The sequence below is a fragment of the Trichechus manatus genome, unplaced genomic scaffold, assembly GCF_000243295.1.
Source record: "Trichechus manatus latirostris isolate Lorelei unplaced genomic scaffold, TriManLat1.0 scaffold00133, whole genome shotgun sequence".
NCBI lineage: Eukaryota > Metazoa > Chordata > Mammalia > Sirenia > Trichechidae > Trichechus > Trichechus manatus.
This window is the reverse complement of record NW_004444069.1, coordinates 5,285,925-5,302,582: the sequence shown is the minus strand read 5'-3', so window position 1 is coordinate 5,302,582 and position 16,658 is coordinate 5,285,925. Positions and strand designations below refer to the sequence as shown.

General features: G+C 43.8%; 1 protein-coding gene across 1 annotated transcript in view; it reads left to right on the top strand.

Moving 5' to 3' along the window:
* Positions 1 to 1,647: 1,647 nt before the first annotated feature.
* Positions 1,648 to 16,658, top strand: part of SLC2A7 (solute carrier family 2 member 7) — a 40,311-nt gene continuing 25,300 nt past the window's right edge. Inside the window, 1 exon segment of the mRNA XM_004385176.1 lies at positions 1,648 to 1,711. Within this exon segment, the coding sequence (XP_004385233.1) occupies positions 1,648 to 1,711 (64 nt within the window).

Here is a 16,658-nt window from a genome sequence, read left to right as displayed (position 1 = left end):
CTGCAGCTGCTTTTGAATGATCTTCAGCAAAATTTTACTTGCATGTGATATTAATGAAATTGTTCGATAATTTCTGCATTCAGTTGGAATCACCTTTCTTGGGAATAGGCATAAATATGGATCTCTTCCAGGTGGTTGGCCAGGTAGCTGTCTCCCAAATTTCTTGGCATAAACCAGCGAGCACTTCCAGCGCTGCATCTGTTCGTTGAAACATCTCAATCGGTATTCTGTAAATTCCTGGAGCCTTGTTTCTCGCCAATGCCTTCAGTGCAGCTTGGACTTCTTCCTTCAGTACCATCGGTTCCTGATCATATACTACCTCCTGAAATGGTTGAACGTCAACCAATTCTTTTTGGTACAGTGACTCTGTGTATTCCTTCGGTCTTCTTTTGATGCTTCCTGTGTCATTTAATATTTTCCTGGTAGAATCCTTCAATATTGCAACTCGAGGCTTGAATTTGCTCTTCAATTCTTTCAGCTTGAGAAATGCCAAGTGTGTTCTTCCCTTTTGGTTTTCTAACTCCAGATCTTTGCACATGTCATTATAACCTTTGTCTTCTTGAGCCGCCCTTTGGAATCTGACATCCATTTTGGTCTTTTCTTTCTATCTTGTCTTTTTAATGACCTCTTGCTTTTTTCATGTATGATGTCCCTGATGTCATTCCACAGCTCATCTGGTCTTCGGTCAAATCTATTCTTGAGATGGTCTCTAAATTCAGGTGGGATATACTCAAGATCGTACTTTGCCTCTCGTGGACTTGTTCTAATTTTCTTCAGTTTCAACATGAACTTGCATATGAGCAATTGATGGCCCATTTCTCAGTCAGCCCCTGGCCTTGTTCTGACCAATGATATTGAGCTTTTCCATCAACTCTTTCCACAGATGTAGTCGATTTGATTCATGTGTGTGTATTAAGCACTCTTAGCTATTAATAGTGCTTAGGAATGAGTATCGATCTTGAGGACCAATAAGCCCACAAGTAAAATACACTGAGAGACCACTGTATGTGTCTGCTGGGATTGAACAATTAAGTAAATGGATGGCAGATGGTGAGAGTCAGGTATCTCACTGTTGGAGTGGGAGATTACAGATAACCAAAGGGAGAAGTCTAGAATAATACATGTGGTAATGAATTAGAGTTGAAGACATCAGTATGAACTCATGTTCAGCTTAATACAGATACAGATGATTACATATAGACATATCTATAGATATGTGCATACACATGGGTTAGTAAATACAATGAGAGGTGAGATGTATGGGCCTGGTGCTACGGGAGCACAGAAGAGAGGTATGGAATTAAGAAAGAATAATTGGATTTCTCCAGTTGGAGAAGACACAGTAGGAAGGTGAAGAATGGACATTTCAGGTTTCAGGAGGGAACAGCAGAGAGAGACGTGGAGGTGTTTAGGGGAACTCCAACTAGTCTGGTCTCAAAGTAAAGCCAGAAAGGTTGGAGGAGGGGGTGTACTAGATCCTGTAAGTCCTTGTGCCAACCTAAGGAGTCTGAATTTGATCCTCAAGATAATCCTGGAGTTACATGATCACTGAGTTTCAGAAAGTGCTATGGTAGTAATGTGAAGGGGATGGGTCTTGGGCAGGGAAACCAGCTGGCAAGAAATAATGAGGACCCAAGCAAAGACAGCATGGGCAGGGTAGAGAATGAAGAGAGAGACTCAGTGGGATCTGGTGACCACTTGGCCATCAGAGGTGAGGAGCCTAGCATGCCAGCCAGGTTTCTTCTGTGGGCCAATGGTGAATGGTTTGGGGAGCTGGGTGGCAGGTTTTGGGAGAATATACCAACATTTTTGGAGGTGTTCATGGGACACGCAAAGATGTCTAGAAGCAAGTTAGCCACAGGGCTCTGGAGCTCAGAAGAGCAAGGATGTAGATGTGGGGGAAACAACACATTTGTTGAGCACCCACTATGTGCCATGCACTGTTCCAGGCACCAGGGATACAGCACTGAAGAAAACCACATTGTGGTGTGTCTTAGCTATCTAGTGCCGCTATAACACAAATACCACACGTGGATGGTTTTAAAGAACAGAAATTTCTTTTCTCACAGTTCTGGAGGCTAAAAGTTCAAATCAGGGTCTCACACGTCGATTCTTTGTCAGTAGCCCCGGGCATTCCTTGGTTCTTGATGATTCTAACATGGAATCTGTCTTCCCCACTATGTGTTTGTCTCTGTGTCTAATCTGCTCTTTTTATAACTCAGAGGTGATTAGGTTTAGAACCCCCCAACACTGATATGGCCTCATTAACATAATATTAGATTGCTTTATGGAAGATGATTACATTATGTTACATTACATCCATAGGTATAGCGGTTAGGATTCCAACACATATTTTTAGGGGGACACAATTCAATCCATAACATGGAGTGAGAGGTGTGGTAAAGAAAAATAAAGTAGTGGTGGCAAGGGTGAGAGATGGGGAACTGCTATATTTAGAGGGACATCGAGGAAGGCCTTCCTGAATGAAGGGTGGGAGCTGGCCACAGAAGGATCTGGACACACAGGCGTCTTTAGTGGAATAGTGAAACAGCAAGTGCAAATGCCTGGAGGACTAGCCAGAGGCAAGCGGAGCTGGAACAGAAAGAAAAGGAGAGAGAAAGGAGGTCTGGGCCAGATACTTTGTTAGCCACAGGAAGGAGTTGGAATTTTATTCTGAATGTGACGGGAAGGCAGAGAGTGCCATTATCTGATTGGCATAGACAGGAAGAGTCCAAGAAGAAGCAAGATCAGATTCTTTCCCAATGATCCAGAAATAGGTTAATTAAAACCCCAAGTTTGCATAAGATTACCCTGGATATACAGACTGAGAAGATAAAACGGGGAGAGGGAACCCCATCAAATAAGGGACAAAGAGGAGCCACCAAGGAAGACCGAGCTGCCAGCTCTGCAATTGACTGGGACCAAAAAAAGAGTGTCCACTGGATTCAATTACTCGGTGACCTCAGGGAGGGCAGCTGGAGGGGAGCGAGGGCAGAAGGGAGACTGCCAGAGTGAGGACCACAACGGAGGCAGAGGAAAAATATTACAGCCTATTTTCATTTTTTCCTTCTTTCCTTTGAAATTTCTGTTGGAGTGTTTCATCACTTACATAACATGTATATGTATATAAAACAACAACCAAAACCAAACTAGTTGCTGTCAAGTCAGCTCTGACTCATGGTGACTCCATGTGTGTCCAAGTAGAACTGTGCTCCATAGGGTTTTCAAGGCTGTGATCTTCTGGAAGTAGATTGCCAGGCCTTTCTTCTGAGGTGCCTCTGGTTAGAATTCGAACTGCCAACCTTCCAGTTAATAGCTGAGCACTTAACCATTTGCTCCACTCAGGGATGCTGTGTATGTATACAACTTATAAAAACACATATATTGGAAGTTTGTATTCAAAATTTGGAGACTGTTGGAGGCAGGGGGCAAGCTGAGTACACAAATAAGTGAAGTCTGAGGAGAAATGACAGTTTGGGAGAATTGGGAGGTCCCTTTCTTAACTGCTATATCCACAGTGCCTAGAACAGGCTGGCCCATAGTGGGGGCTCGTTACGTGCTTGTTTGCTTTTTTTGTTTTTTAATTTATTTTCGGTGAAAATATACACATCAAAACATGCTCTCATTTAACAATTTCTACACACTGTTCAGTGACATTGGTTACACCCTTCACATTGTGTCAATTCCATTATTTCTGCTGTAGTTGTTTCACCTCCACTAATCTAAACTCACTGCACCCTAAACTTCTCCTTTACGTTTTAGAATTATGGTTGTCCCTTTGGTCTCATATAGATCATTTTTTTAAAGAGCACAATACTTAAGGGTGACATTCTTTACTTTTTGAGCTAAACTGTTTTTTAATTTACCATGACCAGCAGGATATGTAAGTCCACCTACATCTCCACCTCTCAAGTTTATTGAGAAATTTCTTTCCCACTTTCAGTATGTGCTGCTGGCAGGCGGGGACCTGTACGACTGTTAGAAATGGAAGAAATGGGTGTGTGCTGCAAATTACTCTTTTTACAGGGTATTCTATGAGGTGGTGCATATTGTAGAGACCTATGTGTCCCACCAACCTACCACAGAGTCCACAAGGACATATGTGTCCCAGAGTCCAATGGGACATACACATCCCACCAGTCCTACCCCCAGAGTCCAGAGGGACACACTCAATGATTCTGCATGCATTCCATTAATGGAACAACATTACAGCAACAAAAAAATTTTTTTTAAATTTTAATTTGGTCATGAAAGGGTTAAAGATGACTCCAGGGGATAGTTTCAGTTCAAGGGTTAAAGAGTATCCCAGGGCAATAGTCATTTGTTTGTGTTTTTGAATGAAGGAATCTGGGCAGCGGTGACAGCAGAGCAGAGTAGGGCCAAGTGGGGCAGATGGCAGAGCCCGGCAGGGGTGGCCAGCCCCAAGGCTGCATGTTAATAACCCGAATTAGGAGTTGGAAGGTAGGTTTGACCAGTGGTTTCCACACTTTGGGATTTCATAGACCAAAAGTTGGTGGGCTGACATTGGGCTGCCTACTTTTTATTTTGCAAATAAGAACATTAAAAAGAAATTTAGCTCCCATCTACTATTATAATGAGAAAAAGACATTTTAAAAGAAATGGCATTTTACTACGTAGAAAGAATGTAATCACAGAATAAATGTCAGTCCTTTCAGCTGAATAGACTTCCCTTTGTGAAGCCCTCACTACATTGCCCTGGATCCTGATGGTGCTTAACCCCTGGGAGAGGGACATCAGAGAGGGAGGCTAAACCGGCCATGGTGGTCCCTGGGTGGTGCAAACGGTTGATGCACTGGGCTGCTAATTGAAATGCTGAAGGTGCAAGTTCACACAGAGGCACCTCAGAAAAAAGGCCTGGCAATCTGCTTCTGAAAAATCAACCACTGAAAACCCTATGGAGTACAGTTCTACTCTGACACACACGGGGTCGCCATGAGTCAGAATCGACTCGGCAGCCTCTGGTTAGTGATGGAAGGGCTTGTAGTACAGAGGGATCTGAAGCTCCAACCTGGAATGTTAGTGACACAGGGTCTTGCCATCTTCAGTCTGCTTCCTTGAGGGCTGGTTTCTCAGTTCCTGGAGGAACAATGAGGAGTCAGGTAACCATCGTCATGATGCCCTTATTTGCATGGGTTTCATTTTAACAATCAGTGCAATTTGGTTCTCTTGCCCACAGAGCTACAGGAGTGTTTCCCCTTCTCCCCTTCTACCATTTCTTGGCCAACTGATAAAGCACTTGTTGAGGGACTCAGGTTAGCCAACATTCTGCTTAGCACCAGGACACAGCGTAATAAGCACATGGCATTTTCTGTCTTCAAGAGATTTATAGTCTGAGACCTGCATAAGTGGAAAAACATACCTTGCTCATGGATAGGAAGACTCAACACTATGAAAATGTCAATTCTACCCAAAGCGATCTACAGATACAACGCAATCCCAATCCAAATTCCAATGGCATTTTTTAATGAGATAGAGAAACAAATTACCAACTTCATTTAGAAAGGGAATAGGCCCCGGATAAGTAAAGCATTACTCAAGAAGAACAAAGTAGGAGGCCTCACACTACCTGATTTTATAACCTATTATACCACCATGGTAGTCAAAACAGCCTGGTACTGATACAACAACAGATACATAGACCAATGGAACAGAATTGAGAATCCAGACATAAATTCATCCGCCTATGAGCAGCTGATATTTGACAAAGGCCTTAAATCTGTTAATTGGAGAAAAGACAGTCTCTTTAACAAATGGTGCTGGCATAACTGGATATCCATCTGCAAAAACTGAAACAAGACCCATACCTCACACCATGAAGAAAAACTAATTCAAAATGGATCAAAGACTTAAATATAAAACTGAAAACGATAAAGATCATGGAAGAAAAAATACGGACAACGCTAGGAGCCCTAATACATGACATAAACAAAATACGAACCATAAATAACAATGCACGAACACCAGAAGACAGACTAGATAACTGGGAGCTCCTAAAAATCAAACACTTATGCTCATCAAAATACTTCACCAAAAGAATAAAAAGACAACACCAAAAGAATAAAAAGACAACCTACAGACTGACAAAATTTTTGGCTACGACAAATCCGATCAGCATCTAATCTCTAAAATCTACAACATACTGCAAAACCTCAACAACAAAAAGACAAATAACCCAATTAAAAAATGGGCAAAGGATATGAACAGACACTTTGCCAAAGAAGACATTCAGGCAGCTAACAAACACATGAAGAAATGTTCACGATCATTAGCTACAATGAGATACCATCTCACCCCAACAAGGTTAGCATTAATGCAAAAAACACAAGATAATAAATGTTGGAGAGGTTGTGGAGAGACTGGAACATTTATACACTGTTGGTGGGAATGTAAAATAGTACAACCACTTTGGAAATCGATTTGGCACTTCCTTAAAGAGCTAGAAATAGAAGTACCATAAGATCCAGCAATCTCGCTCCTTAGAATATATCTTAGACATATAAGAGCCGTCACACGAATAGATATATGCACACGAATCCTCATTGTAGCACTGTTCAAGATAGCAAAAAAATGGAAATAACCTAGGTGCCCATCAATATAGATGAATGGATAAACAAATTATGGTATATTCACACAATGGAATACTACGCAACAATAAAGAACAACGATGAATCTGTGAAACATAACATGGAGGATTCTGGAAGGCATTATGCCGAGTGAATTTAGTCAGTCACAAAAGGACAAATATTGTATAAGACCACTATTATAAGAACTCAAGAAAAGCTTTAAACACAGAAGAAAACATTCTTTGATGGTTATGAGGGTGGGGAGGAAGGGAGAGAGGTATTCACTAACTAGGTAGTAGACAAGAATTATCTTAGGTGAAGGGAAGGACAGCACACACTACAGGGGAAGTCAGCACAACTGGACTAAACCAAAGCTAAGAAGTATCCTGAGTACAACAAACACTTTGAGGGACAGGGTAGCAGGGGCGGGGGTCTGGGGACCATGCTTTCAGGGGACATCTAGGTCAATTGGCATAACAAAGTTTATTAAGAAAATGTTCTGCATCCTACTTTGGTGAGTGGAGTCTGGGGTCTTAAAAGCTAGTGAGTGGCCATCTAAGATGCATCAATTTGTCCCAACCCATCTAGAGTAAAGGAGAATGAAGAACACCAAAGTCACAAGGAAAACATTAGCCCAAGAGACAGAAAGGGCCACATAAACCAGAGACTGCAACAGCCTGAGACCAGAAGAACCAGATGGTGCCCGGCTACCACCAATGATCGCCCTGACAGGGAACACAACAGAAAGTCCCTGTTGGAGCAGGAGAAAAGTGGGGTGAAAAACTCAAATTCTATTGAAAAGACCAGACTTAATGGTCTGACTGAGACTGGAGGAACCCCACAGAGCATGGCCCCCAGACTCTCTGTCAACCCAGCATTAAAACCATTCTCAAGGCCAACTCTTCAGTCAAAGATTAGACTGGACTATGGGACATAAAATGATACTTGTGAAGAGTGTGCTTCTTAGCTCAAGTAGATACATGAGACTAAATGGGCAGCTCCTGTCTGGAGGTGAGATGAGAAGGCAGAGAGGGTCAGGAACTGGTTGAATGGACACTGGATATCGGGGGTGGAAAGAGGAATGTGCTGTCACAGTATAGGGAGAGCAATTAGGGTCACATAACAATGTATATATAAATTTTTGTATGAAAGACTAACTTGAATTGTAAACTTTCACTTAAACTACAATATAATAAAATTTTAAAAAAAGAGAGATTTATGGTCCATCCAGGAAGATAAAAACCACATGCAAAGATGAAACATGGGGCAGCAGGAGTTAACAAACAGGAAAGACCACTGTATCTAGTTATGGGTCTGCTGTGAGCATCGTCTTAATCGTCTGGCCAGCTCCCATGCCTAGCAGACAGCTTGACACTTGACAGTACTTAATAAACATTTATTGAATGAATGGATTTGATCGGGAATGGCCTTCAAGGAAAAGGTCAGCTATGAGTTGAGCCTTCAAGAGAGGGTGGGATTTGTATAGGAATGGAGGCTTATCATGAGCACTGTGAATCATGGACATTCATTCATTCACCTACTATGTGCCAGGCAGTGAGTCTAATGGATCTAAATGGTAAAAAATACAAGCAAACAAATACTTAAAGTCATGCCAGATAATACTCAGTGTACTGTTAGAGAGTCCCAGGTGAGGGGTGGGGATTACTCTAGAAAGGTCCTAGGGGGAATCTCTCCAAAGAAGTGACTTTTTAAAAAATAATATTCTACTGTGTTTTCGGTGAAGGTTTACACAGCAGTTTAGGTTCCCATTCAACAGTTTCTACTAAAGTTGTTCAGTGACATTGGTTACATTCTTCACAATGCATCAATATTTTTATTATTTCCTTTCTAGTTGTTCTGTTTCCATTCATCTAGTTTCCCTGCCCCCTTATATTCTTATCTTTGTTTAATTGTTGACCATTTGGTCTCATATAGATGTTTTCTTAAAGGAGCACAGTGCTTACAGGTGATACTCATTATTTTTTTGAGCCAATTTGTTATTTTATCTACAAGGTGACCTCAAGGATTAGTTTTGGTTCAAGGTTTGGAGAGTATCTCAGGGCAATAGTCTCAGGGAGTCAGGAGGTGACATTTGACCTGAGTCTGGGGAAGAGTGTTTCAAGCAAAAGGAACAGCAGGAAGGAGCTTTGTTTTGCCACCAGCTTGACTTTGTTGTTGTGGCAGACTCAGAGAAAGGTAAGGAAGACATACAGAGTTCAATCAAATGTTATTAAACTATGTATGGGCATCGTGAACAAGCCGGACAGGAGACCTGCCAGAAGAAGACAGAATTACATTGGCCGATAAAGTTGAAAGATCCAGTAGACTGGCGTTCAAGTGTCTTTAGAAACAAACCAGCAAATAATTGTGTAAAGCAGAATACACAATATGTCCACACCCTAATCCTCGGAAACTGTATGTCACATGGCAAAAGTGAATTGAAATTGCAGATGGAATTACAGTTGCCAACAAGCTGACCTTGAGATGGAAATTATCCCGGACTATCCAGGTGGGCCCAACGGAAGACAGAGGCAGAAGAAGGAGAACCAGAGAAATAGGAACATGAGATAGACTCAGCCCGATTTTACTGGCTTTGAAGATAGACGAATAGGGCCATGAACCAAGAAATACGGACGGCTTCTAGAAGCTGGAAAAGGCAAAGATTCTCCCATGTTGTTGTGGTGCTGTGGAGCCGGTTCCAAGTCATAACGACCCTATGTACAACAGAATGAAATACTGCCCGGTCCTGCGCCATCCCCACAATCGTTGTTATGCTTGAGCCCATTACTGCAGCCACTGTGTCAATCCATATTGTTGAGGGTCTTCCTCCTTTTCACTGACCTTCTACTTTACCAGGGATGATACCCGTCTCCAGGGACTGATCCCTCCTGATACTGTCCAAAGTATGCTTCTTATGTACTGTATGTTCTGGCTGTACTTCTTCCAAGATAGATTTGTTCGTTCTGCTGGCAGTCCATGGTATATTCAATATTCTTCCCCAACACCATAATTTAAAGGCATCAACTCTTCTTTGGTCTACCTTATTCATTGTCCAGCTTTCACATGTGTATGAGGCGACTGAAAACACCACGGCTTGAGCAGGCACATCTTAGTCCTTAAAGTGACATCATTGCTTTTTAACACTTTAAAGAGATCTTTTGCAGCAGATTTGCCCAATGCAATGTGTCATCTGATTTTCTGACTGCTGCTTCCATGGGTATTGATTGTGGATCCAAGTAAAATGAAATCCTTGACAACTTCAATCTTATCTCCGTTTATCATGACGTTGCTTATTGGTCCAGTTGTGAGGATTTTTGTTTTCTTTCTGTCGAGGTGTAATCCGTACTGAAGGCTGTGGTCTTTCATCTTCATCAATAAGTGCTTCAAGTTCTCTTCACTTTCAGCAAGCAAGGTCGTGTCATCTGCAAGTAGCAGGTTGTTAATGAGTCTTCCACCAATCCTAATGCCCCATTCTTCTTCATATAGTCCAGCTTCTCAGAATATTTGCTCAGCATACAGATTGAATAAGTACAGTGAAAAGGTACAACACTGACACACACCTTTCTTGACTTTAAACCACGCAGTATCCCCTTATTTTGTTCGAATGATTGCCTGTTGGTCTAAGTACAGGTTCTTCAAGTGCACAATTTAGTGTTCTGGAATTCCCACTCTTCACAATGTTATCCATAATTTGTTTTATTCCACACAGTCAAATGCCTTTGCATAGTCAATAAAACACAGGTAAATATCTTTCTGGTATCCTCTGCTTTCAGCCAGGTTCCATCTGACATCAGCAATGATATCCCTTGTTTTTCTGGCAGTTCTCCTAAAAAGCCTCCAAAAGGAATGCAGCCCTGCTGACACCTCAATTTTAGCCCAGTGAGACCCATTTTGGACTTCTGACCTCCAGAACTGTAAGATCATAAATTAGTGCTGTATAACGCCACTAAATTTGTGGTAATTTGTTACAGCAGCAGTAGAAAATTTATGCAATTTTGGTACTGGGAAGTGAGATGCTGCTGTAACAAACACCCAAAAATGTGGTGGTGGTCTTTGCATAGGGCAAAGGGAAAAGGCTGGCAGAATTTCGAGGAGCATGACAGAAAAAGCCTAGATTGCCTTGAACAGACTATTAGTAGAAATATGCATGCTAATGACTTTGCAAGTGAGGACTTGGAAGAACATGAGGAGCATAGTAGAGAAGACATATCATTTTGCTGTTGCTGTAAGTTGCCTTCGAGTAAGCTCCACCAACTCATGGCAATCTTATGTGTAACAGACGGAAATGTTGCCTGGTCCTTCACCATCTTCATGATTGTTGGTATGTTTGAGTCCATTGTTGTGGCTATTGTATCAGTCCATCTTATTGAGGACTTCCCTCATTTTCGCAGACCCTCTGCTTTACCAACTGTCTCAGACAGGGTTCTCTAGAGAAGCAAAACCAGTAAAGTGTAAATATATGTAGAGAGAGATTAATATCAAGGAAATGGCTCATACATTTGTAGAGGCTGCAACGTCCCAAGTCCATGGGTCAGAATAGAGGCTTCTCTTGATTCCTGTAGCCGTAGGGGCTGGCAAACACAAGATAGGCGAGTCAGAGAGCAGGGCTCTTGCTCACAGACTGTGAAGATCGATGAATCCCAAGATCGGCAGGCAAGACTGCAGGTAAGCTGCTAGCTCAAGTCCCAAGAACCAGAGGTCAGATGAACAGGAGCCAGCTGCAGGATCCAGAATGAGCAAAAGCCCTTAAGCCTTGCCAGAATGTCTGCCTATATTTGATGCAGGCCACATGCCCAAGGAAACTCCCTTTCAACTAATTGGCTACTCACAGCAGATCCCATTATGGGGGTGATCACATATCAGATCTCAACAGGGAAATGATCACAACATTATACAACTGCCAAAACACTGAGAATCATGGCCCAGCCAAGCTGACACATAATCTTAACTATCACACCAACCATGATTTTTTTCCAGCAATTAGTCTCTCCTGATGATGTGTCTATGATGGTTAATGTTATGTGTCAGCTTAGCTAGGCTATGATTCTCAGTGCTTTGGCAGACAATGGACTGGGTACTCTTCCATAATGTAATGTAATATAATCACATTCCATGATGTAATTTGATGTGATCAGCTAATCAGCTGAAAGGAGAGTTTCCTTGGGAGTACGGCAGCAATACTCCTCTCTCTTGACCCTGTACTCTTCTCACTGCCCAACCTCTGGTTCTTGGGATGTAAGCCTGGAGAAGTTGCAAGCCTGCTGACTGACCTGCAGCCCCTGCAACCCCGTGAGCCAGCAGAGGTCTCCACTCTGCCGCCTGACCCACAGAATTGGGGCTTTTCAGCCCCCACAATTGCCTGAGCCATTTCCTCACAATTGTGTGACCCATTTCCTTGAAATAAATCTCTGTCTACATATCTATATATATGTTTCACCGATTTTGCTCCTCTAGAGAACCCAGGCTAAGACATTGTCAAGGTAAGCAAGCTGAAGTCTCGCCATCCTTGCTTCTATGTAGCATCTGGTTGTATTTCTTCTAGGTTTGATTTTCTCATTCTTCTGGCAGTCCATGGTATAGTCAATATTCTCTGCCAACACCACAATTCACATGTACCAATTCTTCTTCTGTCTTCCTTTCTTAGACAATACTTAAACCATCATGAACAGATTGTGGTGCAGTGAATTACTTAACATGGCCCTTCTAGACATGCATGGCCTTGTGACTCCCACAAAATGACTGGGTTGATTTATGCAAATAAGGTGCTTATGGCCCACCAAGGGGATTGAACAGATTGCTAATAATGCAAATAAGATATATGAAACCCTTGTGGAGGTGGGACCATGCAAATAAGGTGTGTGTAACACTAACAAGGGGATTGGTCAGTTTTGTCGTCCCACTAGGCTTAAAGGGAGCCAATCCCGAAAGGGAAGGGGGGACCTTACTGCTATCAAAAAGAAGAGGAACCAGGAGCAGAGCACGTCCTTTGGATCTGGGGCCCCTGCATTGAGAAACTCCTAGACTAAGGAGACAGACAGAGCCATAACACTGAAGACAACAAGAGATGGCATGGCAGCAGCAAGAAGTGGCATTAAGCCCAGCAGAGTCCAGTGGCAGAGAAATGGTGGCAGCAGACAGCACAAGACAGCATGGTGGGCTTCCCAGTCCATGAAGCAAGGCGGCTACAGTGGGTTTGCTGACCCATGGAGTGAGAGAGCTGAGTGCCTTCGGGCTGAGACTCATTGGAAGAGTAGGGTGCCTCTGGACACTTACTAGTGCAGCTAAAGAGCTTTGTAACATGTACCTGAGTAGGGCAGGGGCAAAAAGGCCAAAAGCTCTGAGAGAAGTCTGCCTGTGGGCACAGCCAAGAAGCAATCCTGATCGAAGAACTATATCCTGAGTCATTTCTGATACCAAGTTGTACCCTGCTACTCCCCCAAAAAACCCATAACTGTGAGTATGGTCTGTGAGTTCTGTGTTGTCATTGCAACAAATTATCAAACCCAGGAGAGAAATAGAGAGTGCCATGGGAGGGAGGGATGGTGTCAGAATTGGTAAAAATGTTGGAGGGTGAAGGTATGTTTGACCTCCACCTCAGAAGGATCAGTCTTGGGCTGATGCTGATGATCTTGATTTCTCTCTCCTTGTAAAGTTACAGGAGGGCAGACGCTGCCACGCCATTTTTACAAAACTATTAGAAGAAACAAGGACCTCATGTACTCTTATTCTTGGGATGCCACTTCACGCTACTGTCCACATGCAAACACATTTTTATCCAGGTACAATAATGTATTCTGCTTTGGTCACTGTTACAAGTCGAACGGTGTTCCCCAAGAAGATATGTTGAAGTTCTAACCCCCAGTACCTGTGAATATGACCTTATTTGGAAATAGGATCTTTGCAGATGTACTTAGTTAACATAAGGTCAAACTGGAGTACCGTGAGCACTAATATAATATGACTGGTGTCATTATAAAAAGAGGAGAAGAGACACAGAGAGATACAGATGCAGAAGGAAGAAGGCCATGTGAACATGGAGGCAAAGATTAGAATGATGCATCTATAAGCCAAGGAACACTTGGAAGCACCAGAAAATGGAAGAGGTGAGGAAAAAATCCTTCCCTAGAGTCTTCGAAAGGAGCACGGCCCTGCCAACACCTTGATTTCAGACTTCTGCCCTCCAGAACTGTGAGAAAATACATTTCTGTTATTTTAAGCCACCCACTTTGTGGTAAGTTGCTATGACAGCCCTAGAAAACTAACAGTCACTTAGCACAAAGTTTATACTTCCACATTTCTACGTAATTTTCATAGTTATCCTTTGAAATGGCAGCCCGGTATTCCAACCAATAGACCTATCGCAATTTATTCAGTCCCTTCCTGTCTTAGGCTGGGTTCTCTAGAGAAGCAAAACCAGTAAAGCGTATAGATATATAGATAGAGAGATTTATATCCAGGGAACAGCTCATGCAATTGTAGAGGCTAGAACGTCCCAAGTCTGTGGATCAGGGTAGAGGCTTCTCCCAATTCACACAGCTGCAGAAGCTGGTGAGCCTAAGATTGGCAGGTCGGAGAGCAGGGCTCCCGCTCACAGGCTGTGAAGGTTGACAAATTCCAAGATCAGGAGGCAAGACTGCAAGGTTTTTCCTGATTCATGTAGCTGCAGGGGCTGGCGAACCCAAGATCAGCAGGTCCGAGAGCAGGGTTCCGCTCACAGGCTGTGAAGATCAACGAATCCCAAGTTCAGCAGATAAGCTGACAGCTCAAGTCCCAAGAACCAGAAGTGAGATGACAGGAGGCAGCCACAGGATCCAGAGTGAGCAAAAAGCCAGAATGTCTGCTTATATTCAGATGCAGGCCACGCCCCCAAGGAAAATCCCTTTCATCTGATTGGCTACTCACAGCATATTCAATCATGGGAGTGATCACATATAAATGCTGAGAATCATGGCCCAGCCAAGGTGACACACAGTCTTAACCATCACACTCCCCTATTTTTTTTTGTTTTGCTAGTAGAGATAATTCTGAAATGAACATCTGTGTTTGATTATTGTATTGTATTTAATACTATTAAGTGTAATTAGAAATAATAAAGTTACATTTCTTTGAAAGTCTCTAGTTTGCTCTTCTGCTCAAATGGACAATTAACCCAAATTCGTAAAAGGAAGCATATATGGACAAATAACACAAAAGAAATATAATAGATTTGAAACGGGCTATGTGGAAATTTCACATTTATTGTTTATTGCCAGCAGTACAGGCCTAGCTTCCTGGGTATTGTGGTACTGTTAATGCCTTGCTTGCACAGTTCACTTTTGCACGCTCCCATGATTTCAATTTATTTTCCTCCTCTCCTCCCTTTTGCTTTCCCAGATTTTAAAGTTTAAGTTTAACCTAAGTTTCTCTTTGGGAGGTAGACAGACAAGTGCTGAACAAGGAAAAATCATCTTGTAGGTGAAACCAGGACGGCGTCAGAAGGCCAACGTGTCTGGAACAAGGCCATTGTGCCCACCTCAAAGGGGAGCTAACATCCCACCGATTCTTCGGACCCTGACCCTGTCCCGATAAAATCCTCTGATCAGTCTCCAGAGTGGGAGGCAGATTTTGGAGGAGCTCGTTCCCCTCTGTCTCCTGTATATCGATATACAATAAAACCCTCTTGCTGCTCACCTCACCCCATCTCAGTATCGGCTTCTGCGGCAGGCGGCTCTGACCCGCCATTGGGGTAACAGATTCAGGCCATAGCCTGACTTGGTTTCCCAAACTCCTCATTTCCAGGGACTGGTGTCAGATAATGTTTTTCCTCTCCTTGGTGGAATTAAAGGCCCCTGGGTGGTGCAAATAGTTTGTGCTCAACTACCAACCTAATGCTTGGCAGTTCAAACCCACCCAGTGGTTCCACGGAAGAAAGGCCTGGTAATTTGCTTCCATAAAGATTACCACCAAGAAAACCCTATGGAGAAGTTCTATTCTATAGCACATGGATTGCCATGAGTTGGAATTGACTCGACAACAGGTTTTGGTGCAATTGGGAAACTTTGGTTTTGGTCTTGGATAAAATCCATGCTGTCCGACTGTCACTGGTAAAACACCAACGCATATCTTATCAACATACCCAAGGAAAATGTGCTCTTGCTCTTGGAGAAAGTCTGCATGGTCCAGAGGCCACAGGACAATAAATCCACACCATCCAGGACAGAGTGAGCTAGTTCTGCCGTGATTAGCACCCACTGAGCAGGACTGAGGTGCCACCTGGGAGGCAAAGCACACCTACCTCCTACCTGAACAAAAATGGAGAACAAAGAGACAGGGGCTCCGCAGCAGCCTCGCACAGGGAGGGGGTGAGTGTCAGCAAATAGTCATCGCCACTGTCCCTGTCCCACCACATGAGGGAGCTCGATGGAAAGAGGGGAGGGCTCCTGGAGGGCTTCCAGCAAGGAGGGAGGGCACTGACCTGAAAGCGCTTCCTAGCCCTGGCTTCCAGGGGGTGCCAGCCTGGTGGAGGGGAGGGAGCAGTGGGAGGGAAGCGTCCATTCCCACACATCGCAGCTTGGACACAGGGTGGGAGTGTGGGGTCCTCCTCTGGTGAAGGGCTAGGAGACGGAAGGACACTAGAGAAGGTGAGCTCCCCCCCGCCTACCCCTACCCTGTTCCCCTACCCTATTTGAGGAGAGTTCGCCTCTAAAGATGCCCATATCCTGCCCTTCTCTGTCTGTCTGGTAACTGTGTGTGTGTCCGACTTAGGCCTGTAGGCGGTCAGGCAGCTGCTGAATCCTGGCAGTGAGGGTATGGTGAAGGTGAGGGTGGGAGTGAAAGTGTTGGTGGGGGGAGGGTGTGGTGAGAGTTGGGTGAGGGTGTGGTGGGGGTGAAGGTATGAAGGCGTGAGGATATGGGTGGGGGGCATGCTTGAGGTGAAGATGTGGTGCAGGTAGGGGTGTGGTGAGGGTGGGGGTGAGGGTGAGGGTGTGGTGTGAGGTGGAGGTAAGCGTGTGGTGGGGGTGAAGGTATGGTGGGGGAGAGGGTGAGGGTGAAGGTAGGAGTGAGGGTGTGGTGGGGGTGAAGGTATGGTGGGGG